The 26,470-nt window shown below is 41.2% G+C and overlaps 1 protein-coding gene across 1 annotated transcript in view; it reads left to right on the top strand.

The window, feature by feature from the left end:
• LAMB4 (laminin subunit beta 4) overlaps positions 1 to 26,470 on the top strand; it is a 125,625-nt gene that overhangs the window by 50,702 nt on the left and 48,453 nt on the right. The window contains exons 13-17 of the mRNA XM_033088035.1: positions 10,523 to 10,702; positions 13,147 to 13,256; positions 15,575 to 15,654; positions 16,223 to 16,373; positions 21,489 to 21,620. Of these exons, the coding sequence (XP_032943926.1) occupies positions 10,523 to 10,702; positions 13,147 to 13,256; positions 15,575 to 15,654; positions 16,223 to 16,373; positions 21,489 to 21,620 (653 nt within the window). The remainder of the gene's footprint in view (positions 1 to 10,522; positions 10,703 to 13,146; positions 13,257 to 15,574; positions 15,655 to 16,222; positions 16,374 to 21,488; positions 21,621 to 26,470) is intronic.

Here is a 26,470-nt window from a genome sequence, read left to right as displayed (position 1 = left end):
CAACATATTTTTGAGATTTGTCCGTATCAGGTAGTCTAGTTCTCTAATCTTAAAAGCTGTGTGGAATTCATCCCTTCCTATAAATACGACAAGAATCTATTTGTCCATTTTTCTTCTGATGCTACAGTAGCCATATACTGGGGGTGCCAAAAAAATGTATACACATTTTAAGAGATGTTATCTATGCTTAAGCAGTGGTTCGCCATAATCAGAAGTATCTGGACGCTGATGGCAACCACTTTGAGCACCTCTTATAATTGCAGGAGTCAAATGTGACTTGTGTTCATCTTTTGTTATTGGTATATATTGAGTATTACAGTTAATACAGTTTTGTCCTTTCTTAAGATGTGTGTACATTTTTTGACACCCTCTGTATGTGGCCTTGTGCATATACACAAAAACTGTCCCTAAGAGTCATACCTAGCAATGGGATTACTGGGCCAGAGCATGAACTTCTTCAAATTCATGAGATAATACTGAACTGTCCCCTAAGTGGGTGTACCAGTTAACACCCTTGCCAACAGTGTATGAGAGTTCCTGTTGCTCTGTATCCTGGCCAGCAACTTGGTTTTATCACACTTTAATTTTCACTAATTAAAATAAACATTTATAAATTTGATTTGATTTCCCTGTAGGAATGAGACTAGAGAGGCAAGCAAAGCACCTAGGTCTCAAAATTTCAGGAAGCACTCACTCTCAGAGTCATGTGAGTGCAGGGTTGACTTTTGCCACTGGCACTAACCTGACAGTGAGCACCTCCTTAAATTCTGTGCCCTCAGCACCTTGCTTGCCTCACTCTAGTCCCAGCACTGCTGTTTTACTGGGTCTGAGATCTTACTTTACTTGCAGACTAACAAGTTAGCCTGTTACTGTTTCATGGATGCTGGAGAACATGAAACTCCTGGGTCAAACACAAAGGACTTTATTACTCACGGCACAGCAAGCAACAAGATGATTGTATTGATGTGAGTTCCCATGTCCCCAAGTCCCAAAGGGCCAAGTCAAAGGATATCAGGTGGACCCTGTACATGAGTTTATGTCACAGACAAGGAACACGGAGCAGAGGACTCGTTGCTTTTATAGCAAATGGAAGCAGCTTGTTCTTCAGGGAAAGACATTACCTGATCCTTCAAGGTAGCTTGCTACAAACACAACCTTGAGAAGTGGCCTGGGTATAGAGCAGTCAGGGCCTTGCACTGTTGGCATACCCAGCAAAAAAGTTTAGATGCCCAGGACCCAAGGACGTTTGTGTTTACCAATACCCAGAAATCCTGTGTCTTAGGCTATATCATCAATATAATGTTATATTGTATTGAGGGGTTTGCTATGAAACTACAACTTCAAACTTTATATAATCATAATACATAAAATGAAGTCTTATACAAAAGTAATTCAGTAGCCACCTTAAGGCATACAATATCCTTGATTTCAAACTTTAAATCATCACAATGTACAAAAAGCATACATGAATTCTTTTTTGCTCAGATTACACAGTAAATATGTGATTGCATAAAATTTTACTCTACATGGACTGTTTAAAATTGATACAAAGAACTGGATTCTAAGAATATATATTTCTTTGACATTCACTATTATTTTATTAGTTTCAGATGTACAGCATAGTGCTTAGACATTTATATAATTTAAGAAGTGATCCCCCCGGTAAGTCTTGTACCCACCTGGCACTATACATATTTATTTCAAATTATTGTACTTTACACCCCCATGTCTGTGTCATAAATATCAATTTGCACTTCTTAATCCCATCACCTTTTTCACCCAACCCTCCAAACTCCATTCCATTTAGTATCTGTCAGTTTGTTCACTGTATCTCTGAGTCCATGTCTGTTTTTTGTTTGTTTATTTTGTTCTTTAGATTTCATGTATAAGTGAGATCATATGGTATTTTTCTCTGTCTGACTTATTTCACTTGGCATAATACCCTTTAGGTCCATCCACGTTGTTGCAATGGTAAGATTTCATTTTTTTATGGCTGAGTAATATTCCATTGTATATACAAGTCTGTACCACATCTTCTTTATCCAGTTGTCTATGGATGGGCGTTTTGATCGCTTTCATATCTTGGCTATTATGAATAGCACTACAGTGAACATAGGGGTGCATATATCTTTTCAAATTAGTGTTTTGGATTGCTTTAGGTAAATACCCAGATGTGGAATTGCTAGGTCACAAGGTAGTTCTATTTTTAATTTTTTGAAGAACCTCCAAACTATTTTCAGTAGTTGCTGTACCAATTTGCAGTCCCATCAACAGTGCACGAGGGTTCCCTTTTTGCCACTACCTCACCAACACTTGCTGTTTTTTGATTTATTGATGATAGCCATTCTGACAAATATGAGGTGGTATCTCATATCATTTGCATTTCTCTGATTAGTGATGTTAAACATCTTTTCATATGTCTATTGGCCATCTGTATGTCCTCTTTGAAGAAATGTCTATTCAGGTCCTCTGCCCATTTTTTAATTGCATTGTTTGTTTTCTTCGTGTTGAATTGTATGAATTATTTATAAATTTAGGATATTAAGCCCTTATTAGATGTATCATCGGCAAATATTTCTCCCATTCAGTAAAATGAAAGTAAAATGAAAATGCTTTTCATTTTATTGATGGTTTCCTTTACTGTGCAAAAACTTTTTAGGTTGATGTAGTCCCATTTGTTTATTTATTTGTTTGTTTCCTTTGCCCGAGCAGATATAACAGAAAAATATTACTAAAGGCAAAGTCAGAGAGTTTACTGCCTATGTTTTCTTTTAGGAGTTTTATGGTTTCTGGTTTTACATTTAAGTCTTTAATCCATTTTTAATTTATTCTTGTGTATGATGTAAGAAGGTGGTCCAGTTTCATTTTTTTGCATGTACCTGTCCAGCACCATTTATTGAATAGACTGTCTTTACCTCATTGTATATTCTTGCCTCTTGTCATAGATTAAGTGACCATATAGGCGTGGGTTTATTTCTGGGATCTCTATTCTGTTCCATTGATCTATATATCTGTTTTTATGCCAATATCAAGCTGTTTTGGTTATTATGGCCTTGTAGTAGTTTGATACCAGGTAGCTCTTCTTTATCAAGATTGCTGTGGCTATCCAGGGTCTTTTATGGTTCCATATATATGTTAGGGTTATTTTTTCTAGTTCTGTGAAAAGTGCCATTGGCGCTTTGATAGGGATTATATCAAATCTATAGGTTGTTTCAGGTAGCATGGACATTTTAACAATGTTAATTCTTCCTATCCATAAGCACGGTATATGCTCCATTTATTTGTATCTTCTTCAATTTGTTTCTTCAATGTCTTATAGTTTTCCAAGTACAGGGCTTTTATCTCCTTGGTTAAATTTATTCCTAGGTATTTTTTAATGCAATTGTAAGTGGGATTGTACTCTTAAATTCTCTGATAGTTTGTTATCGGTGTATAAAAATGCAACTGATTTCTGAATATTAATTTTATATCCTGCTGCTTTACTGAATTCGTTTATCAGTTCTGATAGTTTTTGGTGTGAACTTTGGGGTTCTCTATAAGTAGTATCATGTCATCTGCAAATAATGGCAGTTTTACTTTTTCCTTTCCAATTTGTATGTCTTATATTTCTTTTTCTTGTCTCATTGTTGTGGCTAGGACTTTCACTACTATGTTGAGTGAAAGTGGTGAAAGTGGACATCCTTGCCTTGTTCCTGATCTTAAGGAAAATACTTTTAGTTTTTCCCCATTGAATACGATATAGCTGTGGGTTTGTCATATTTTTATTATGTTGAGATATGTTCCCTCTATTTCCACTTTGCTAAGAGTTTTTATCATAAATCGATGCTGGATTTTGTCAAATGCCTTTTCTGCATCTATTGATATGATCATATGCTTTTTCCCCGCATTTTATGTATGTGGTGTATTACATTAATGATTTGTAAATATTGAACCAAACTTGCATACCAGGAATACATCCCACTTGATTGTGGTATATGATCTTTTTAATGTATCGCTAAATTCAGTTTGCTAATATTTTGTTGAGGATTATTGTTTCTGTGTTCTTCAGAGATGTCAGTCTATAGTTTTTATTGTTCTGTTTTTAATACCTTTGTCTGGTTTTGGAATCAGGGTAGTGATGGCCTTGTAAAATGAGCTTGGGAGCCTTACCTCCCCTTGAATTTTTTGGACTAGTTTGAGGAGGATAGGTGTTAATTCTTTAAATGTTTGGTAAAATTCACCTGTGAAACCATCTGGTCCAGGACTTTTGTTTTGGGAGAGTTTTTGGATTACTAATTCAATTTCATTAGTAGTAATCAGTCAGTTCAGATTTTCTGTTTCTTCTTGATTCAGCCTTGAAAGATTGTATGCTTCTAGGAATTTACCCATTTCTTCCAGATTATCTAATTTGTTGGCATATAATTGCTCATAGTATTTTCTTATAATTTTTTTGTGTTTCTGTGATGTTCATTGTCACTTCTCTTTCGTTTCTGATTTTTTTAATTTGGTTTCTCTCTCTCTCTCTCTCTCTCTCTCTCTCTCTCTCTCTCTCTCTCTCTTTCTTCTTGATAAGTCTGGTTAAAGATTTGTCAATTTTGTTTATCTTTTCAAAACAAGCTCTTGGTTTCATTGATCTTTTGTATTTTTTTTTAGACTCTATTATATTTATTTCCACTCTAATCTTTATTATTTCCTTCCTTCTACTCCCTTTGGGCTTTGTTTGCATTTCTTTTTTCTAATTCTTTAAGTATAAAGTTAGATTGTTTATTTCAGATATTTCTTGTTTCTTGAGGTAGGCCTGTATTGCTATGAATTTCTCACTCAGGACTCTTTTCGTTCTATTCCATAGATTTGGGGTCGTTGTGTTTTCATTTTCATTTTTCTCAAGATCTCTTTTGATTTCTTACTTGATCTCATGTTTAACCCAATTATTGTTTAATAGCATGTTATTTAGCCTCTGTGTGTTTATGTATTTTTTAGGATTTTTTTCCTTTTTGTAATTGATTTCTGTTTCATGCCATTATGGTTGGAGAGTACAACTGATGTGATTTCAGTCTCTTTCAATTTATTGAGACTTGTTTTGTAGCCTAACATGTGGTCTATCTTGGAAAATGTTCCATGTGTACTTAAAAAGAATGTATATTCTGCTACTTTGGGGTGGAATGCTCTAAAAATACCAATTAAATCCAGCTGGTCTAATGTGTCATTTAAGGTCTCTGTTTCCTTGTTGATTTTCTGTCTGGAAGATCTCTCCATTGGTGTCAATGGGGTGTTAAAGTGCCCTATTATGACTGTGTTACCGTCAATCTCTCCCTTTATTTCAGTCAGTGTTTGCTTTATATATTTAGGTGCTCGTATGTCGAGTGCATAGATGTTTACTAGGGTTATATTCTCTTGTTGGCATGATCCCTTTATCATCATGTAATGTCCTTCTTTGTCTATTATAATCTTCATTTTAAAGTCTATTTTGTCTGCTATAAGTATTGCTACCTTATCTTTTTTTTTTCATTTCCATTTGCATGAAATATCTTTATCCACACCTTTACTTTCAATCTATGTGTGTCTTTCAATTTGAGGTGAGTCTCTTGAATAAAGCTTATGTATGGGTCTTGTTTGCTTTTTCGTTTAGCTACCCTATGTCTTTTGATTGAAACATTTAATCTATTTACGTTTAAAGTGGTTATTGATAGGTACATAGTTATTGCCATTTTGTTTTCAAATTTTGGTCTTTTTTATTGTTGTTTTCTCCCTTCTTCTTCTTTTTAATGAAGTCCTTTTAATGTTTCTTGCAATACTGGCTTGGTGATAATGAATTCCTTTCGTTTTTTGTTGTCTGGGAAGCCCTTTATCTCTCCTTCAGTTTTAAATGATAGGCTTGCTAGATAGAGTAGTCTTGGTTGTAGGTTCTGGCTTTTCATCACTTGGACTATTTTGTGCCAATCCCTCTGGCCTGCAAAGTTTCTGTTGAGAATCAGCTGATAGCCTTATGGGAGCTCCTTGTAGGTAATTAGTTGTGTTTCTCTTGCTGTTTTTGGAATTCTCTCTTTGTCTTTAACCTTTGCCACTTTAATTATGATGTGTCTAGGTGTGGGCCACTTTAGGTTCATCTTGTTTGAGACTCTCTGCACTTCCTGGGCTTGTATATATATTTCCTTTACCAGGTTAGGGAATTTTTTGGTTATTATTTCTTCAAATAGGTTCTCAATCCCTTGCTCCCTCTCTTCTCCTTCTGGTACCCCTATGATGTGAGTGTTGTTATGCTTAATGTTGTCTCAGAGGTCCCTTAAACAATCTTCATTTTTTAAAATTCTTTTTTCTTTTTGTTGTTCCGATTGGGTGTATTCTGCTACCTTGTCTTATGAATCGCTGATTTGATCCTCTGCTTCATCTAGTCTGCTCTTGATTCCTTCTAGTGTATCCTTCATTTCAGTTATTGCATTCTTCATTTCTGACTGGTTCTCTTTTATGGTTTCTATGTCCTTGTTTATGCTTACTATCTTTTTGTTAAAGTTCTGACTAAGTTCATTAAATATTCTTATAACCAGTGTTTTTTGCTAGTCTGCTAGGTTGGTTGCCTCCATTTCATTTAGTTCTTTTTCTGGAGTTTTCTCCTGTTCATTTATTTGGGGCATGTTTCTTTGTTTCCTCATTTTGTCTGCCTCTCTGTGTTCATTTCTATGTGTTAGATAGACCTCTTATTCTCTCAGTCTTCACCAAGTGGCTTTATGTAGTATGTGTCCTGTGTGGTCCAGTGGCACTGTCTCCCTGATTACCTGCACCATATGTTCCAAGACTGTCTCTTATGTGTGTTGTGTGTGTTCTCCTAATGTAGTTGGTTGCTTTTCACCATTTGTGGGTGGGATTGACTCTCAGGATAATTGGTTGTGAGGACTGGCTACACCCACAGCGTACGAGCTGCTGTGTGGGGGCTGACCCCTCAGAGGGGGATTTGCCTCAATGGACTCTTGTGCCTTTTGAGATCAACCTTTGGGTGTGCCACTTGTGGGGCTGCTCTGTTTTGGTCTGAAACCAGCCTCCAGGTGTCTTTGTGCAAGTGCCTCTTGGGAGAGGCTCTCATGTAGCCCAAATTTAGCTGTTGTCTGTGACTGGCCTAGGGCTACCTGGTAGGAACTACAAAGCTATATGCGGTTGGTTGCTGCCTATGCTAGACCTAGAGACATGTGGGAGTGGAAATGTTGTAAACTGAGGATGGCTACTACCAGTATCAAACTTGGGGCAGCTTAGCAAAAGACCCAGGGTACCCCTAGGCCTGTTGCCATCTGCTGGCTTCCCATAAGACTCAGCCACTGGAAGAGCCTATTTAGGTACACAATGCCGAGCTGGTTGTCCCGGTGCTGACAGTGCCCCTGGTGGTACTGCATGATTTGGGTGTGGCAGAGTCCCAGGTAGTCACCAAGATGGGGTGAGTAGTGTGGGTAGTGTTTACAAGGTTAATGCATATTCAGTTCTTGCACCAGTGCTGAGCTTGTGGCTACTCCACAAAATGCCCAGAGAAGACTGAGACCAGTCCATGCTTGCCTTAGCTTGCAGATCCCTGAGAGCTGTCCAAGAATGTCTACAGCATGAGCCAGGGCTAACTGCCTGCCACCGAAAATGTCCCACAAGCTGCTGTGGGCCATCTGCTGCTGGAAAAGTTTCCTACAGTGTGTGGGGTAGGGTTGGCTACCCAGACACTTAGAGTGCCCCCAGCAATGCTGCACGGGGTAGGGCCCAGGGAGTCACCACAGTGGGGTGCTCAGAGTTCACCAGGCCAATGCAATCTCAGATTTGGCTGTGTGGAGGAGGGCTCAACACAGGAAAGATGGTGACCACAAGTAGGCTGCACGTGAGGCAGACTCCACACAGGGATAATGGCTGCTGTCCCTCTAGCCCTCTCCCTGCAGCGACATAGCTCAGTCTTTCCCTGTATATCTCTGGTACCTCTTGAGTTGCCACCCGTCTGCTGGAACCCAGGGTGAGTGCCTGTGAGCGAGTGAGCACGGGCCCTTTAAGAGGACATCTGGGTTTCCAACTGTCCTTCGTCTCACCAGGATAAATGGAATCCTTTCTGATTTTCGCTGCTAGATGTTGTGGGGATGCCTCTTCCCAGCACAGGATCCCTGGGCTGGGGAATCTGATGTGGGTCCAAGATCCCCCCTCTTTAGGGGGGGCCTCCACCACCAAGGTGTCCCTCCTGATGCTCAATCACTACCTGTGGGTGTTGGATCAGCCTGTTTAGCATCTCCGCCCCTTCTACCAGTCTTGATGTAGCCTCTTTTTTATGCCTTTAGTTATATGGGTTCCGTTCAGCTAGTGTTCAGATGGTTCTCAAGGTTGATTGTTCTATAATTTAACTGTAATTTTAATGTGGTCATGGTAGGTGGCATGAACAGTGTTAACCTATTGTGCCATCTTTTCCTATTCATATGAAAATATATTTCTTTAAATCAGTGTCCTAAGTGTCCTTTACCATTTTTTAACCATAATCCATAATCACACACACACACATACACACCAACTCTTATTCATGTTTTAAAAGCTATTGATTTATAAACAAAGATGAAATTGCTCTCTTAGGTGGAATCAGGAAAATATAATGTTTTAAAAGAGATAATCTAGGATTCTGGAGAGAGATTAGAAATAGCTAAACCAAATGTTTTGAACACATCAACCAAAGTCTTATTCCTTAAGTACTACTTAGTATATTAACTTGATGGTGCTTTTGAAAGAAACTAAGGAAAGAAGACTAGTAGACTGATATGAAATTAAGAAGTCATTCTTTGTAAACAGCAACTTTCTTGAGGAACGGCAGATGAGAAGCTTGTAGAAACTACCAACATGGGACTCTCCAGCTTCTCCCAGTTTACTTAAATACGTGTTTATGTGTGTGTAACTGTGTGTATACAGAGGACATGTATTAAGACTGACGAGCAAGCTCATATAAATGTGCTCTAAGTTGTCCTTGTTTGACCCTAAATATTTACATAATCAGATTCCAGGCATAAGAGTTGACTAATTTTAAGTCTTCTATAGTTTAAACACAGTCAAATGTGAAACAGACAAAACAAAGATTTGGTAGACTCAATCACTGATAATAAAAGTTTGTTAGAATTAAGTTGCGTGACACCAAGAGATTTTATTGGACTTCTATCCTAAGGGCCATAACATAGGATTATTTCAAAGTAAAGTTACTATCCACTCCCTCAACTCCCTTTCCTAAAGGATACTTGTGTGCATAATTAAATTATACTCTAGAACTCAGTGCTAACCCTTTGGAGTGTCTCCCAAATCAAGCTGAGCTTCTTCCTTTTGGCTACTTCTCAAATTAATCCAGTTTGTTCCTTCCTTTCTAGAAGCAGCTAGCTTTAATTAGAAGAAAATTGCAGTTTTTCCAAACTAAACAGAACTTAGTGCTGTTTTTCTATAGTAAGATTTTATCACCATTTCCAATCCAATAACATACAATTGAAATCAAAAGATTCTGTCAGACAACCAAGTGATTGCTTCAATGACTCCAAACAACTAGTTTGACTGGATTTTTTCCCACTAAACTCACTAACCTAAACGGTTGTTATATAAACATAGCTTTACACTTGAGGGTTTTGTTTTTATTAGTCCAAAGCAAACATGTATAACCGAACATAATTGTTCCTTAGAATCAGGATATTCATTTTTTAATCTTTATGGTTTTCCTTAAAAGTGGAATCCTTGGAGACACAGCACCACAAAGACACAAAAGACCTTGGTGGTCCTGTAATGTCTACTAACACACTTGGTCTTCTATACCAAAGCCGCAAGTGCTGTTCCAGCCTCTGCCTGGACACCTCCACTGATGAGGGGGTCACTGCTGTATCTGGGAACCGTAACTATTAGAGACTTCTTCCTTATACTCAGTCAGGCTCTACCCTTTGTAACTTCTGCCCTCTGGGATCATTCACCTGTGAGCATCCGTTTTCCATATGACACTCCTTCCTTCAGTTGTTCAAGTTTCTACTGAAAACAAAAAGTGGTTGGAACTTATGTTGTTGCTTTGCTACAGGCAACAGTTTATCTCAGTTCCCAGAATCTCTTTACCCAAGGATTTGCCCCACCAGCAGATTTCCAAAAAGAAAACAAGGATATGAACATTTCTTGCAGTTCCCCCTTTCTTTCTTGTAGATGCTTCTTCCAGGAAGAACAATTTACTTGCATAGTGTTATACAACCACCACCTCTACCTAGCTCCAAAACATGTTCATTACCCCCCAAATAATCAATCTATTCTTAACATCCAGTTTTCATAATAGCCATCTTCCTCTGGTCCTCTTACTTTAGAATCACTTAAAAAGTCTTTTTTTTTTTAATGTATGGAATTTTTCAACATTTTTGAAGGAGATATCTGGGAGATATTTCTGAGCAGCCCTTGCACACTGGTCTAATTATTCAAACATAGTTAATGATTTACACAAAGCAAAATAGTTATAGCATAAGTAAGATGCTATGCTTACATTTCCGATTTCCCACAATTTGCAATTAACTAAGATAATGCACATCTGTGTCCCCAGCTTGTGAATGTGACCCTGATGGGACCATATCGGGAGGCATTTGTGTGAGCCACTCTGATCCTGCCTTGGAGTTGGTGGCTGGCCAGTGCCTGTGTAAGGAGAACGTGGAAGGAGCCAAATGTGACCAGTGCAAGCCCAACTACTTCGGACTGAATGCCTCTGACCCCATGGGCTGTCAACGTAAGTCAACAGCAGCTGGGCCGCCAGCCGGATGCGTTTGAAAGCTTGGAGCTGTCTCTGCCACCTCTAAAATTCGATCAATGTAAATACTAATGAGTTCTTCTGGATTTTTAAAAGTGGTACAAAACCTCCCGCAAATTTTATTTAAATTGGTAAAGAACTTTTCTCCGTGGTGTACTGAGTTTATCATAAGGGACCAGCAGGGTGCGCTCACATTTTTTTTTCTGCTGGAGCAAACGCGATGGAAAATGCCAAGAAATTTAATGCCAACTTGCAAAACCTTTAGAAAAACGGCCTCCACTAGGACTCTCCTATGCAAATTCATTAAATTACATTATGCATCTCTGCAGAGATTGATAACTTCTTGAGCAATTTTAATGTAATGGTTTCTTTTCATTTTTTAAAAAAATGACTTTTCTTCCTTTCTTCTCACACCCCTCCAGGCATTGGTCCTATATCCTCTGACAAAGAGAAGAAAAAAAATAAAGAGCCAGGGGAGGGGTCGCAGAGAAATAGAAAGAATCTCATAGTTATGCACCCAAATTAAGAGACCCTTGGCTCTAGGACCACAGAAGTTTATAGCTGCCTGGGGTCTCAGAGTTGCAGAATCCTTAGGGAATCTGGATAAATAATTTCCCTTCTGTCACAGCGTCATACCCTATATTTTTGCCCATATAGGGAACTGTGTATTTTTGCGTGTTTAGAGAGCAGCATGCTGAATCCTTCTGTAATAAAATGATCTTAATTTTGATGGCAAAATTAAATTTCTGGCTAATGAACTATACAGTCAAGCCAGCTGCCCATCATACCTTGCAGACGCTTCAGACACTGCGCCCAGTTCATGGACTAACCTCATGCCCTCCAGGAATAGGCCAAATAGTGTTTGTTTGTTTGTTTTTCAATTTTGTAACAGCTTTAGTGAGATATAGTTCACGTACCATACAATTCACCGTTTAAAGTGTAAAATTCGATGATTTTTAGCATATTCAGAGTCATGTAACCATCAGTACAATCAATTTTAGAACATTTTCAAAATGCCCAAAAAGAAGCCCCGTACTCTACTTCAGGCTATATCCCAAAAGATTGAAAGCAGGGACTGGAATAGGTGTCTGTGTACCCACGGTCATAGCAGCATTACTCACAACAGCCAAAAGGTGGAAGCAATTCAAGTCCATCCATGGATGAACGGCCATTACCTAAACAAAATGTGTCATGTCCATACAATGGAATATTATTCAGCCTTAGAAAGGAAATTCTGAATATGCTACAATATGGATGAACCTTGAAAACATTATGCTAAATGAAATAAGCCAGACAGAAAAGGACAAATTTTGTATGATTCCACTTAAATGAAGTACCTAGAATAGTGAAATCCATACAAACAGAACATAGAACGGAGGTTGCCAAGTTCTGGGTGGAGGGAGGAAAAGGGAGAGATGGTGTTTAATGGGTATAAAGTTTTAGGCTTACACTAAAAAAGAGTTCGGGAGATTGGTTGTGAGTGTTCTTAGCACCACTGAACTGTAGTCCTAAAAATGGTGAAGATGGTAAAGTCTATGTTAAATGTATTTTACTATTAAAAAAAAGAAAAAGAAACTCCATGCTGTTTAGCCACCATCTCCTTATCCCCCATTTCCTCGGCCCGACGTAGCACGAATCCACCTGCTGTTTCTATAGATTCGCCTATTGTGGACATTTCATAAATTGGAATCCTAGAATTTGTGGTCTGTACAACTGGCTTCTTTCACTTAGCATAGTGTTTTCAAGATTCATCCATGTTGTAGCAGTTGTCAGTACTTCATTCCTTTTCATTGCTGAATAATATTCCATTGTATGGATACACCACACTTCATTATCCATTCTTCAGTTGATGGACATTTGGGTTGTTTCCACGAACACTGGTTTTTCCTGCAGGGGAAATGTATATCTTGCTCTGGGAGCATAATATTTTAGCCTTTATCACATAAGCAGGACTCAGAAATGCCTACGGGTGGAAGAGAAAGAGGAGGAGGAGAATGAAAAGAGAAAGTAACAAAGCAATAAGGAAGAGAGGGAAGCACTAGGGAAATGATAGATGCATCTGCCAGAGAAGGAAACCCCAGTAGTAACCGTGTCACTCAGAAACCCTTGCCCCTAGTCTGCGACCCTGCCAGCGTCACTCAGGATGATGGTGCCGGCCACTCAGCTTGCATGACTTCCTGCCTTTCTTGTCTCCTCCTAATTGCCACCCAGTAGACCTACGCAAGGGCGCCGGACGTGTCTGGCACTGGATCCCCCGTGCAGGCTGTGTGCAGTACAGTAGTCACGCAGCCAGGCGGACAATAAGCTTGGCCGGATAGGCTCCTCCATGTTCTGGTGGCCTTGCATTTTGCTCAGTGAGCTGTTAAGGACATTTATAAAAGTGGGGAAATAGAAATGAATGATTGTGTCTGCTGTGCTTTCAGCCTGCACCTGTCATCCTGTTGGGAGTCTGCCTCTCTCCACCTGCGATGTGGATACAGGCCAGTGCCTGTGCCAGCCCCTGGCCACCGGACCACGTTGCGAGGAGTGCGCTGTATGTATTTGTCTGCGATTTCCTCATTCTGAAGATATGCAGATTCCTACGGCCATTACCTAAAAGAAACTTGGTCTTATTAATTGTTTTACTTGTCCTATTGTATTTCGGTACTCCTGTGGTAAAAGTATTTACACTACAGAAATCAGCCAACACCGTAAATCAGCCCCCACCCTCCTGCAGAGAGCTGGTGGTTAAACATTTACCAGCACACCAACATTTACCAGCTTGGACTGAACTGACCAAGCACCCATGTCAATATTTTTTTGTTTTTGTTTTTCATTTTATTGTGCTTCATAGATGTTGCTGGTTTTTTTTCAATTATTGTTGACATACAATATTATATTAGTTGCAGGTGTACGACACCTAATTAGTGTTGTGATTACTGATTAGACATTTATATACTTTACAAAGTGATCATCACGACTAGTACAGCATAGGGAATACAGCTTGTGTCAATAGTTTTATCCATTGTTCTCTTAAAAGTGCCAAGCAGTAGAGTATAAGAGCATTTATCGGCCCCCTTTTTTCCGCCCAGCAGATGGGGCCTCTTCTGTCTCTTGCACACAGAACTTTACCACCCCTACCACTCCTTGCCTAAAAATATTTTGGATGAGCTCATTAAAAAACACAAAAACAAAAACATTGGGTTTAAATGTACTGTAGATTCCTGTGGGAAATAAACGCTTGGATTTTTTGCAGACTCCAGCAAACATATGTCCATGTATGTCTAAAATTAGTCAAATAAAATATTTTTACTCCATAATAAATCTGTCGTGCAATTAGGGAATCCAAACCCAACTGTTTTCTTTGTTCTCCAATCTTGGCAGCCCCCATGACATTTTAGAGAGGAAACAAAAACCTAACCTAATAAAAGAGCAATGACCTTGACGTGTCTGAGGAAATGTAGCTGATAAATAAGAAACATATGCCTACTAGGACATAGTTTTGTGCTAATATTTTAAGTAATTTTACTGAAAACATATGAGGATGGGGCAGAGGAAGTGGGGAAGGAAACCAGAAGGAAGTAAGAAGAAGGCATTCTATGTGAGATAGGGCAGGTAATTTTGAAGTTTCACGGAGGACGGTGAGCCATGCCAAGCTCGCTGAGCACAAAAAGCATGCAGAGCTGCTTAGCAGGATCCATGAAGATCATTCCAGACAAACCTTAGATTCAGGCCGGCTTTTCGTTGGCAGATTAAGTGCCACTGTGCAGTTAACTCAATTGTGTTTAGAGGAGGAAAATAACTGAGCGGGGGCCACCCTCGAGGGGGCTTGTCAATTGTAGCTGAGTCCGTACGTCTGCCAGGCACCCCACATCCACGTCTCTGCGATGGTGCCCTGGACCTGCACCGAGGTGGCCAGCACGACAGCATGCTCTGCCCAGAGGAAGTTTTCACAACCACATCCTGTGGAAAGCGGTTCATTTCACATTGTTTTTGCCTAAACTGAAGTTTGGTTTGGGGAAAAATACAAAAAGTCCTTTGCTGCATTTTATAGCTAAGTATGTCCACTTTTAATGTTTAAAATAAATCATTTTAAGTAAAATTAGGTGTAAAATTTTACCAGGATGGGAAAAAAAATTTATGGATATTTATAACAAATCCATGTAAAACAATTGTTCCATGCCCTAGTAAGACCTTAGTTTTATCTGAGCACATTAAACTGAGATTTGAGGGGTAAGTGTTTTTCTGAGCATTTTTGGTAAATGTTATCAGATTTAAGAAATAGTTGTTTGTATCTCACCAGTTGTTTATACTGAATAAAGGTCAAGATGTTGCAATGATGAAAAGGTCTTAAACAACAGAGCTGACTCTCGTGGAGAGGGATTATTATGCCCAAACGACTTTATTTATAAACAAGCGATTCTACTAAACAGATATTCACATAAGATCTCAAAATCAGCTTGATTGATTTTTTACCCCAAAATGTTTCAGCATTGTGTAAGTAAAAATCCCAAGAGATTTAGCAGTAAGGGGATCTATAGGTTTTATAAAAGCGGTTGCAAACAGGCTAGTTGAGAAACCTCTGACTGGTCTTAACCCAGCTGGAGGCTAAATGGTGCTGTCAGAGACCTTGTGTGGTTTCCATGGCATTTCCACTTGAAGACAACTCGCCTATCCCCTTCACTGCAAGTCCCAGGAATGGCAGACATGTGTCCTTGACAGTCATTACCAAGTGCACAGGCAGAAAAGACTATTGTGTGATTATTCATGCTGTGTGGCCAGGTAGAAATTGAATTGTGGTGCTTTTAATATTACACTTCAGAGCAGTAAATATCCTCATAGCTGAATGAACTGAGCACTTTTTCTTTGCAGGTTGGATACTGGGGACTGGAAAGTCATCCTCACGGATGTTCTCCCTGTGACTGTGATATTGGAGGTGCTTATTCTAACGTGTAAGTCAGTAAATGAGTGACAGTTTTATGACAATACTTCTCACTCACATCCCCACATAAAAGCACATTTGATTCTGATATGCTCATAGTCACAGGTGAAGGAGTTTATTCCGTGACAAGCAAAGGGCATGGAAAAGTGATGATCTTGAGACAGTAACGACAGCCCAATTGATTTATTTTACTTCGAGTATTCCCAAGGGTGAGGTGACAGTTCTACTGCCTGATCTCCCATCAGGTGATGGGATAGATGCCTGCAAATGTGTGACTTCAACTGCCTAACACGCCAATTTTTGCCACCCTGTAAAGAGAGGTCCTCTACTCTCCTTTTCCCAGTTTTTAGAGCAGAATCAGAGAGCCACTGAGGAAAGAAGTGGCTACTAGGTTTCATGGATCTGGACTTCCTTTTCAAGGCCAGACTTGTAGGGCCTTTCAGCATCCTCCCCACAACAATTGATTGATTGATTCAAAGCGTGGATCTAAACTCCGGGTGTGGTGAGCCCAGCACCCCTGTGTCTTCATTTTATACTTGCCCCTGTACGTTTTTTCAGATACATTTGTTTTTCCTCAGGTGCTCCCCTGAGGATGGGCAGTGTAAGTGCCGTCCCCATGTCACTGGCCACAGCTGCACTGAGCCAGCCCCCGGCTACTTCTTTGCTCCTTTGAATTTCTATCTCTATGAGGCCGAGGAAGCCACAGCACTCCAAGGACTGGCGCCTTTGGTTTGTATTTCATTTACTCTTCTACAGACTCCGTTTAATCAAGGGTCAGTGATACTGCACACCCTGGAGATCATGGGTAAGGTACTTGGAAAGGAATTTTTTCCGTCATGGAACGCAGATTATATAAATTCTTGAGGGCGGAGTCTGCATTTTGTTTATCTTTGTATCCCAGTTCCAGCACAGAGCCTGGGACATGAATGTGAATTGGATTAAGCTGTGATGAAATGGACTTTGCTTTTGCTCTTTCAACGTACTCATTAAATAGAACGTGTTTATTGAGCTTCTGCTTGTATCATCCCTACAACGCTATAACCCATGACAGAAAAGGGAGGATATGTCTCCCATTCACCACTGTTATTTTACGCCTTGCACAGTGCTTGGCACATAGTAGAGACTTGATAGATCCCTGCTAATGTATGAATGAATGAATGCATGCATGCATGTATGCATGCATGCGTGCAGGAATTCATGTATGAGGTACATGAAAATAGCTTAATGTGCTCTCTGGCCTCCTGAAGCTCTCAGATTAGCAGTTTTCACTGAAGCCAGTGAGGTTTACAGGAGCGTGTGATTGTAAGTGTTATTTGGAGCTCTTCGTTTCCTAAAAGTCACAGTCCTCTGGGATATATTTTCTAAAAACCGTTTTCTACGAGTCTTGTTAGAGGTGTAGACACACACAAGTGAGAGGATTAGAGAAAATACGGATTTGGCTGCCATAACATTCTCAAGCATGTGGCTCCAGCCATGGAAGGGAATATGACCAAGGGACAGGAAATGTAGGTGAAAGTCTTCAAGGAAAGCAAGCACCTGAAAATCGATTTGGAAAGCAGCGTTTGCATAGAAAACAGGGGAGCTCATGGCAGGTTCCAGTGACTAAATCATTTCTTGAGGTCTCCTCCTTAACTGGACACCATGGAAAGGGTAAAAATGCCCCAAAGGAGTCTTGGAATTTGCTCTTTTAGAGACTGGAATTGGGGCGGGAGCAGGAGACCTTTGCTGTCCCTACTTAGACTTACAACTGTGTGGGTGGAGTCCCAGTGAAACAATTCCGTGTCTGCATTCTTCGTCATGGTTTTTAGCATGGCTACTGGATAATGCTGATGAGAAAAAATCTTGGAAAGACAGTAGTCTTGACCCTGGCTCCTGACCCAGAGCTCCTAAGTCCTTTGGCATTTCCTGGGTTACAGGAGAATATAGGAGGGTTCTTTGTTTTAATAAGGCAACTCTTGGTGGCCTGGGTGGCTACAGCATGGGGACTGGTCACCAGAGAGACTAAGCCCTTATTGGAAGCTTGAAACTTTCAGCCCCAGCCCCCAACTTCCAGGAAGGGGAGGGGGCTGAAGATTGAGTTAATGACCCATCATGCCTGTGTGCTGAAGCCTCCATAAAAGTCCCCAAAGTACTGGGTTCAAAGAGCTTCCATGTTGGTGAACACATCCATGTGCCAGGAGGGTGGTGTACCCCTATTCCAAGGGAACAGAAGCTCCAGTTCTCACCCTACGTATCTCTTCATCTGACTGTTTATCTTGTATCATATCTTTTATTATATAATAATAACAAACCAGTAAATGTAAGTATTTCCCTGAGTTCTGTGAGCTATTCAAGCAAATTGTCAAACCCAAGAAGCGGGGTCACAGGAACCCCAGTTTGTAGCCAGAAGGACAACCTGGTGACAACCTGGACTTCCAATTGGCATCTGAAGGGGCGAGGCAGTCTGATGGGACTGAGCTCTCAGCCTGTGGGACCTGACGCTAACTTCAGGTACATGGTGTCAGAACTGAATTAAATTGTAGGAGAGTCAGCTGGTGTGAACTCAGTGTGAATAAACCGACATTTCTGGTGTCAGAAGTGTTGTGAATGTGTTAATAGTGAGAGCAGAGGAGAAACACAAGAGTGTTATCCTATACAACTACAAATACAATAGTTCCCATTTTTCAGATAAGAAGATACAAAACAAACATGATTATCTAAAAAAAGATGGACTGTTCCTTAGCATTTATTCAGTATGCACCAGGTGGAGGGTGCTGACAAGTGATTAAATAGGATAATATCATGTACGTTAATATCACATGTGCTAATACAGCTCCAGATTGTACAGGGAGTGTCTGACGTGAATCCTTACTCATCTCTCCATGGGTTAAAGAAAAATATTGAGGATACAGAATGGGTTTAAAAGGCAAGAAAAATTGCTTAAAGGATTGGAAAATAATACCTATAACAAAGGAAAGGGAATTCAAGGTGGGATTTATATTAAGTGTTTAAAGGGTAATAACATGAATAATTTTCCTCTCCTCTAAGAAAATGATCTTTAGGTGTAGTAGAAAGAATTTAAGTTAGACACCATTTAATTATTTGTGTATTCATTTAACAAATACTTATTGTGCACTTACTATGCTGTTGCTGCAGCTGATACTAACAAAACTTCCATCGATTTAACACTCTGTGCTTTGCACTTTATATACTTTATTTCATTCAGCTTTTCAAACAACCTAAGTATTAATCATCTGTAATTTCCAGGTGAGGGAAAACAGAGAGGTTAAGTAACTTGCCCAAAGTCACACAGTTGGTGGACAGTGGAGCCTAGATTGAAATCCAGGTGTGTCTGGTTTCAAAACTTGCTCTTAACTCATCAATATGTTGCCCATTCATGAGCATAATGCCGAACTTCAGGCTAAGGGTGGCATAGAAAGGGATTAGCATCTCTGCCCTGCCCGCTCCGTTTTTAACTATAGCTACAACATTTACATAACACATAGACAGATAACTCAGGATGGGGGCAGTGCTGTATGAAAAGGAGAGTCAATAAGTGCATTAGGATTCAGGAGCCATGAGTGATCTTTTATGTACAGGTTTAACGCACAGGTAGAATAATTGAAAACAATAGGGTTTCAATTGGTAAACGAGGTGAGAAGACAGTCTAGGAAGGAAAAGTTATAACAGCTCAGAGGAGAAACAATGCAGTTGTATTCACAGGTAGAACAGGAAGTTTGTATAGGGAAGAAGTATTGGAAAAGAACATTAGATTCTCCTATTAAAGTGGCTAAATTTTATTCTCTGGGTGATGAGAACTCGCTGAGGTTTTCTGAGCAAGGGAATAACGTGCTCAGTGTTTTATAAGTGCAGGCTAGCCGAAGTGAAGCCTATGACAGAGTCTGTAATAGTCCAGACAGGAATAAAGAAGGACCAAGTTCAGAGGCAGCAGAGAGAAGGCAGATGGAGACAGAGATCTGAAATCAAACGTGAATCAAAGATCACATCTTATGAACAATTGTTGTGATACTCAAAATGGAGAACTAAAAAGAATGACAATTAACTTTCTTGGTGGGTCTTCAAAAGGTTGTATACAGGCATACCTTTGAGTTATTGCAGGCTTGGTTCCAGACTGCCGTAATAAAGCGAGTCATGAATTTTTCACTGGTCTTGCCTTCAATTTGTAAAAAAGAAAAAAAAAAGCAACATATGAGAAGTGCAATAAAGCCAAGTGTAATAAAATGAGGTATGTTTGTATATATGTATTTGTCTTTGTTTGGGCTGTAAAACAAAAATACCATTGACTAGGTGCCTTATAAACAGCAGATATTTATTCCTCACTGTTCTGGAAGCTGGGAAGTTCAAGGTTCAGGCACTGGCAGATTCAGTGTCTGGTGAGAACCCCCTTCCTGCTGAATCCTCACAAGCAGAAGGGGCAAAGGAGCTCTCTGGGGTCCCTTTTATAAGGTCACGAATCCCATTCATGAGGGCTGCAACCTCATGTCCTAATCACCTCCGAAAGGCCCCACCTTCAAGTACCATCACATTGGGGATTAAGTTTCAATATATGAATGGGGGCGGGGCACAAACATTCCGTCTATGTAACATCCTTACTACTCAAGGATGTGGTCTGTACAGCACCAGTGTTGGCGTCACCTGGGAGTTCGTTAGACCTGGAGAATCTCAGGCCCCACCCCAGACCCACTGAATCAGGTCCGCATGTTAACAAGACCCCCAAATGATTTGTATGCAGTTTGGGAAGCACTGATTTGTTGTCTTGTAGAAACTACCTGTGGTCACAAAAGTTAATATTGATTGAATTTAACATAGAATAGAATTTAATATAGTATAGTGTATAGTTCATTCCATAATGTGTTTTCTGTATAAAATTCGTTATACAGTTTATAATTTTGTGTTACAAGATGAAAATAGTTGGTGAGTCAAAGAAAAAAAGAAGAGAACCAATACACATAATCCCAGTGTGGCCTGTCCAAGGAGGCCTCTTCTCTGACGGGTGGAGAAGCTGGTCAGAGAGTGTGGTGAGACTCTGAAGAGAAGGCACTGGAATAAGAGGGTCCTAACGTGGCCACAGTTGACCACAGGGCTGCTTTCTAATGACGAGAAGCAACAAAGGCACCTGTGAAATTAAAAATTCTGTTTGTAAAACCGACAATGAAACATTAACCAAGCAAACACCAGTCTCTAGGGTACAGTGAAAATCTGGAAATGAGCGATTGGAGATGCTGATTGGGTCGGCAGCTGAATGACGAAGGAGAGGATATAAAAGAGAAGCCCACACAGCCCAGGATGTTAGGGAAAGTGGAGGTGCCCGGGTGCGATTCTTCTGCTTTAGTCTAGCTGGGGGAATTGGCTGTCCTGGTACGGTATGTTCTCTCGTGAGAACTGGCAGGCCATGTCCTACAACCTGTGAGAACTAGCAGGAATTGATCTGGAGCTTGTCAAAAGTTACACTGTCTAGTAAATCTTTCAATATTTGTACCGTGCCTGTTGTTGACTTTCTACAACTTTCTTCTTGAGATTTCATGTTAAAACATAGCATTTGTAATTTTTTTTTTAAACACCATGAAACCAGTAATAAGAATAAATGTTTTTTTCAGTTTAGAATTCCACTAGTATGGCATCCTTTCAAAAGAAAACCCAACACGTGGTCTTAGCACCTCGAAAAATTTCCTGTTTTCAAAGAAAAACAAAAAATTTTAGACTCTCTCCATGACTTCTTCCTGAGGCTATTAAATGAGTATCATGATTACATATTAAATAATGTTATGATCTGAAACTCTTGAACTATGGTGTAATTGGAACTTTTGTTTTGTTACTTAAGCTGTCATTTCTTTTCTTTTTAAGATATTAGCAACAGCTCTGCCTACATGTGATGTGTATTTCCAGCAACAAGGGAATGATTTTGTAATTGACAAAGGAAATATAATACTGAAGAGAAATCAGAAGCAGAGCATAGGTGCCAACGAGCAGAGTGAGGTAAGCACTTTCTTCATGGCCATTGTCTGTCGTGCCATGAACAGCTAACCCCGGTGATGCCTCAGAATCGAGCCTGGCCCATGTAAGCGGTCAGTCCTTGTATGTTCTTATCCTCAAGAACAGAATGGAGGAAAGGAACAAACAAGCTCAAAGTCATCAGAACTTCTGGGGAAAGCTCTGAGAGCTTTATTTCTTTTCACAACGAAAATTTCTAGAAAGCTGGATTCTGAAGAGTTGGTACGTCAGGTACCATGAAATCACGGTTTGTCATTTTGTTAGGAGAAGGTGCAGTGCTGAGCAATGGCTCTCCTCCTAACTGGAGACAACAATATGCCGATGTCCCTGGGGGTGGTGCGTGGCTACGCCCTCATCCAAGGGGGTTGTCACTGGTCAGTGCTGCTCTGAGTGCTAAGATGGGGCCAGCTGCTCAGAGCCCTGCCTCCGGAGGAGACCTGAGGACCTCACAGCCACCAACTACTGTTCACTCAAAGTCGGCGCGGCTTTGGGTCATTCATTACACTAGTGTTCCTGTGTTTGCAAGATGAATGGGCATGTTGGAAAAGCAAATGAAAGGAGACATTGGCAGTCTTGTTTGCAAACCGAGCACCTGAAACAGTTCATTTCATATAGGAGATCTTCTTGAGTGAATGGAATGGTTGAATGAATGACAACAGAAATATTTAGTCATGGAGCCTGTCCTTCAGATTGTTGTTGTGGAAATGAGCCATGTGCACACAGAGCTAATGTGTGCCAGGGTGCGGTAGGTGCTTAAAAGAGGCGCGCGTCCATGATACGGACTTCAGGTGAGGGGGAAGGGCTTCCAGCTGAGGGGCCAGCGAAGGCTTATGGGCGGTGCTCCTCCTTCCAGGCCCGTGTCCACCAGTCATGTGGCTTCGCTCTTTTTCCGGTCTCTATGCCATGCCACATCCCACGAAGCCTTTCCTGACCTCCAGGCTTCTCAATCAGAAGTCCACCTGAGTGAGAAGATGGGGAATGAGTCACTGCTCCCTTCCCCTTGCTCCCTGTGACACAGGTCACTCATCCTCAAATGTTACTGTAAGTATCGCCGAGGGAGTTTGTTTCAATGGCAGATTCTAGGGCCTTCCCCTCGAGATGCTGAATCAGGGACTCTGCAGCACCCAAGGTGGTTCTGGTATGGATGGTCCATGGCAGCTCTTTGAGAAACACTGCTCCACAGGTGACGCTCCTAACTCTTCCTGGAATGACCACCTCTGTATTATTGATTTGTAAACCTTCTACTCATCCCTGAAGACCTAATTCAGCTTTTTCTTTTTTCTGACATTCCCTGCCCTGACATCCAAACATAATTACTTCCGTCTCTGAGGTCCCACAGATCCGTAGTTTTCAATCTGTAGGTCATGCCTATTAGTAAGCAGGTGATGAAATCAATGGACAGGGTCAGCTTAGCACACAGAAGAATACAAAACAAGGGCAGTTTTTGGTGAAACTTTTGTTTCCGTTTTAGATAAACGTGTTTGTGTGCCTGAGCACGTGTACTGTCAGAATGGGTTCCTGGAAGCAGAGATTCGTGTGTATGTGTTTACTGAGGGAGTGGTCAGCAGGAGAAACCTGTAAGGGAGCGAGGGCAGTAGGCTGGGGAGGGTGGAAACTGAGGCAAGGATGGGCCCCGGGGTAGAGTCTAGCTCAGAAATATAAATGGCACCGAAAGTTTTCCCTCCCTTGAGGCCCAAGGGCCGGCCTACTGTATTCTGTCCCATATCAGTCAGTCATGACTGTGGGCTATGAGGGCAGATCCAGGTCACCTCCCGGGAGAGATGGCTCCCATGGGCCAAAGGCAATTCTCAGAGAAGGGAGTGGCAGAGCGCGACATCCGCCAACCGTCATGGGAGCTGCTGGCCCAGGAAACGGGACCTGGCAGTACCGTAACAACATCAACTAAAGTCCACTTCTTGCATGCTGACACCCACATACAGGGCCCAGGGCAAAATGGAAATGCAGGGCCCCTTGTTCAGTAGGGAAAATAGCCAATGAAGGGAGGAAAATATAAAGCTTTTTACTTTATTCCATAGTCTCTTTTGACTTGTCAAAGTGTTTTTTATTTGCTGTTTAATATCATTCTAAGTAAAGCAATATTAAACATTTAAATTACCAGTATAAATTATAATATTCATCTACATATCGTGAAATACCAATCTGAACTGCAAACATCAGCACATCTAACTCATACGTGTCATCACTGAAATTACAGTTTGTAGTTTGTAGTCATATGCGCGTATGTATTTTGTTCTTCCGAGAATAATGGGAACGTTACACAAAACCGACTCCACTGTTTGTCTTTCACGTCATGATACGTGTGCTACCAACACTCTGCTTTCAGCTTACTGAGGAGTCAGGAAGGACTGAAAGCAAAAGAAACTAGGAGTTGCCCTATCTTTCTCTTTCCTTCTAGTCATCATCTTCAGTGTAAGTAGTTGGCTAGTGTGTGTGTTTCTTGGAATGCCTTTGCTTTCTTTCTCCTTTCAAGTTCTGGTTGGAACAGAAAGCTTGGCTTCTTAGAGCTGTCGGCACCGCAGCTTACTCAGTCATAGATGTAACATGCTTTCTTTGTACTCTCTTGGAGTCTCACTACGCCTGTGCATAGTAGGTCCCCTTAAATCCTATGCTCAGGGGCATGTGCACTGTATGGAAACGGCGCAGCAAGGAAGCAGACATACTGTGCGTATCTCTTCTTCTCATATGCGTGCTCCTTCATCCCAAGGCATTTCACTTCCAAAACAAGTTCAAGGATAAAGTTATTATTTTTAAATGGTGACAGCAGGGCCTTGAACCCAGCATGGGCCCTTCTGAGTGCGGGGCCTGTGCAGCTCCACACGCTCCTGCACGTGAAGCTGACCCTGCCCATTTGCTTCTTACATTAAATTCACTCTGTGCAGCCAGGCTTCACCAGGATTCTGCTGACGTTCTCACTGGTCACCGTTCCTGGGGAAATTTACAAAAGGAGATTAGCCTCCTGCTGCTGCCGTTGGTCCCAGGTTGTAACCGACACACACCCTCTGCTCCCTTCATGCCACCCATTCTAGGCTCCTCTCATCCCCAACTAGCACTTTTTGGTGAGGTGACCTGGACCCTCATCCCTCCGGGATCTGAGCCCCTGGTTACCATGCCCTTAGCAGGCCGCATGTATGGGAGCGCCAGAGGCACCTCAGGGCTCACCTCAGGGCTGTACATATTCTCTGCGTTCCCATTATACAGCAACAGCCCGATAACTAATGGGGATTCTTTCCCCTGCTGCTGGTCTACAGGCATGAGCAGCCATAACTTTAAGAATAGTGGAATTCTTTGTCCCTGCTCAACCATGTGACTGGGGGAGCTCTCCTCCTTTACAAACCCATGGAGCCTAATATTGCAAGGACAAGAAGCCCAAATTCCCATACTCACTGGGAGTGACAGTGAGCTTAGCTACTCCTCCTTGGTTCCCAATCCATGTTTTCTCCCTTTTGGGGACACAGCGTCACAGATAGGCCAATGGCTTAAGGAGTAAAGAACATCAGGAAGAATACTGACCATCTCACAAGGCATGGCTTCCAAGCTAGTGAAGCTGATGCATCTTTAGGGGGCGCCATTCCACTGCCATCTCAGATCAGCATCTTCTGGGTGGCATGGTTTGTAAAGGAGGAGAGCTCCCCCAGTCACATGACCTCTGTCACACTTATTTTGCTGTAAAGTGGGTCCCTTGGGCTGAGGAGATGTTATGTTTTCTCAGATACTCCGTGAGCACTCAGAGTGGTGCTCACCAAGGCCACCGTGTCTGATTCTCACTGTGGGAGGCCATATAATACCACCTTTGATCAAAGGACCCACCTCTCTATTCTTCAGTACAGGGAATCAGTGTGCTCTTTTGTGGAATATCTGGATAGTCTTTTGCTTTTGGGCTGTACTGTGACAGAGGACAGGAGACTTAACAGCCTTGGGACAAGACTGAATATATACTACTACCCATCCCAAGTAAATGCAAATTGCTTCTGTTCCTTCTTCATGGGGATGGAAAAGAACACATTTTGCATTTCAGTAGCTGCGTATCATGGACCTGGGTGATGTTTGTCTAGTCTAGTAAAGATACTCCATCCAGTACAACAGACACAAGTGGGGCTACAACTTGGTTACGTTTGTAATGGGGATGTGATAGGAACCACCACCAAGTCTTGAGAGTGGCATTTTAAAGATGCCTCTAATTTGCAACATTGTTTTTTACTCACTATCTTGGCTTGGTGGGGGTTGGGTATAGGTTGGGCATTTCACAAGTTTATGCTTGGCACTTTCTACTGTAAGAGCTCTTACCCTACAGGTCAAAGAATCAATGTCCGCTGCTAAGCAGGTCCATTCCAGTAACGGGTCTAGGAATTGGAGGAAACGATCAGTGTGTGGTTCAGCACACCCAGGCTGTCCACTGTGAGAAGGACCTGGGCCAGGACAACATTTGTCACCTGACCCTTATGTGCCCCAGTTCTAATGGGGACAATGATAGCACTTTGGGTACCTGGTTATCAGCATCAACTCTGATCCTGTATCCACTAACCCTTGGAAATTCTAGGTATCTCCCCTTCCCCAATGAACTCAAATAAACAACCTTAGATCTCTTTGTGAAATAAGTGAGAGTCACACTTATTGTGATGTTAAAGAGTCTTCCTTCATGGGGACCTGGCCTCTCAGTCACTGGGTTCTGGGTCTGACAAGTGCTCAGATCTAGAAATCTGGCAAAGGATCATGTATTTCCACTAGGGCAGCTGACCCCCGCCTCTGCTAGTTCGTATTTGGTCACTTTCGATTACATGTATTAAGCAGCACTTTTGTTGACTGCTCATCTGTCT

This window comes from Rhinolophus ferrumequinum, chromosome 20 (assembly GCF_004115265.2).
Source record: "Rhinolophus ferrumequinum isolate MPI-CBG mRhiFer1 chromosome 20, mRhiFer1_v1.p, whole genome shotgun sequence".
Lineage (NCBI taxonomy): Eukaryota > Metazoa > Chordata > Mammalia > Chiroptera > Rhinolophidae > Rhinolophus > Rhinolophus ferrumequinum.
The sequence above is the reverse complement of the archived record's forward strand: the minus strand, read 5'-3'. Positions and strand labels throughout refer to the sequence as shown.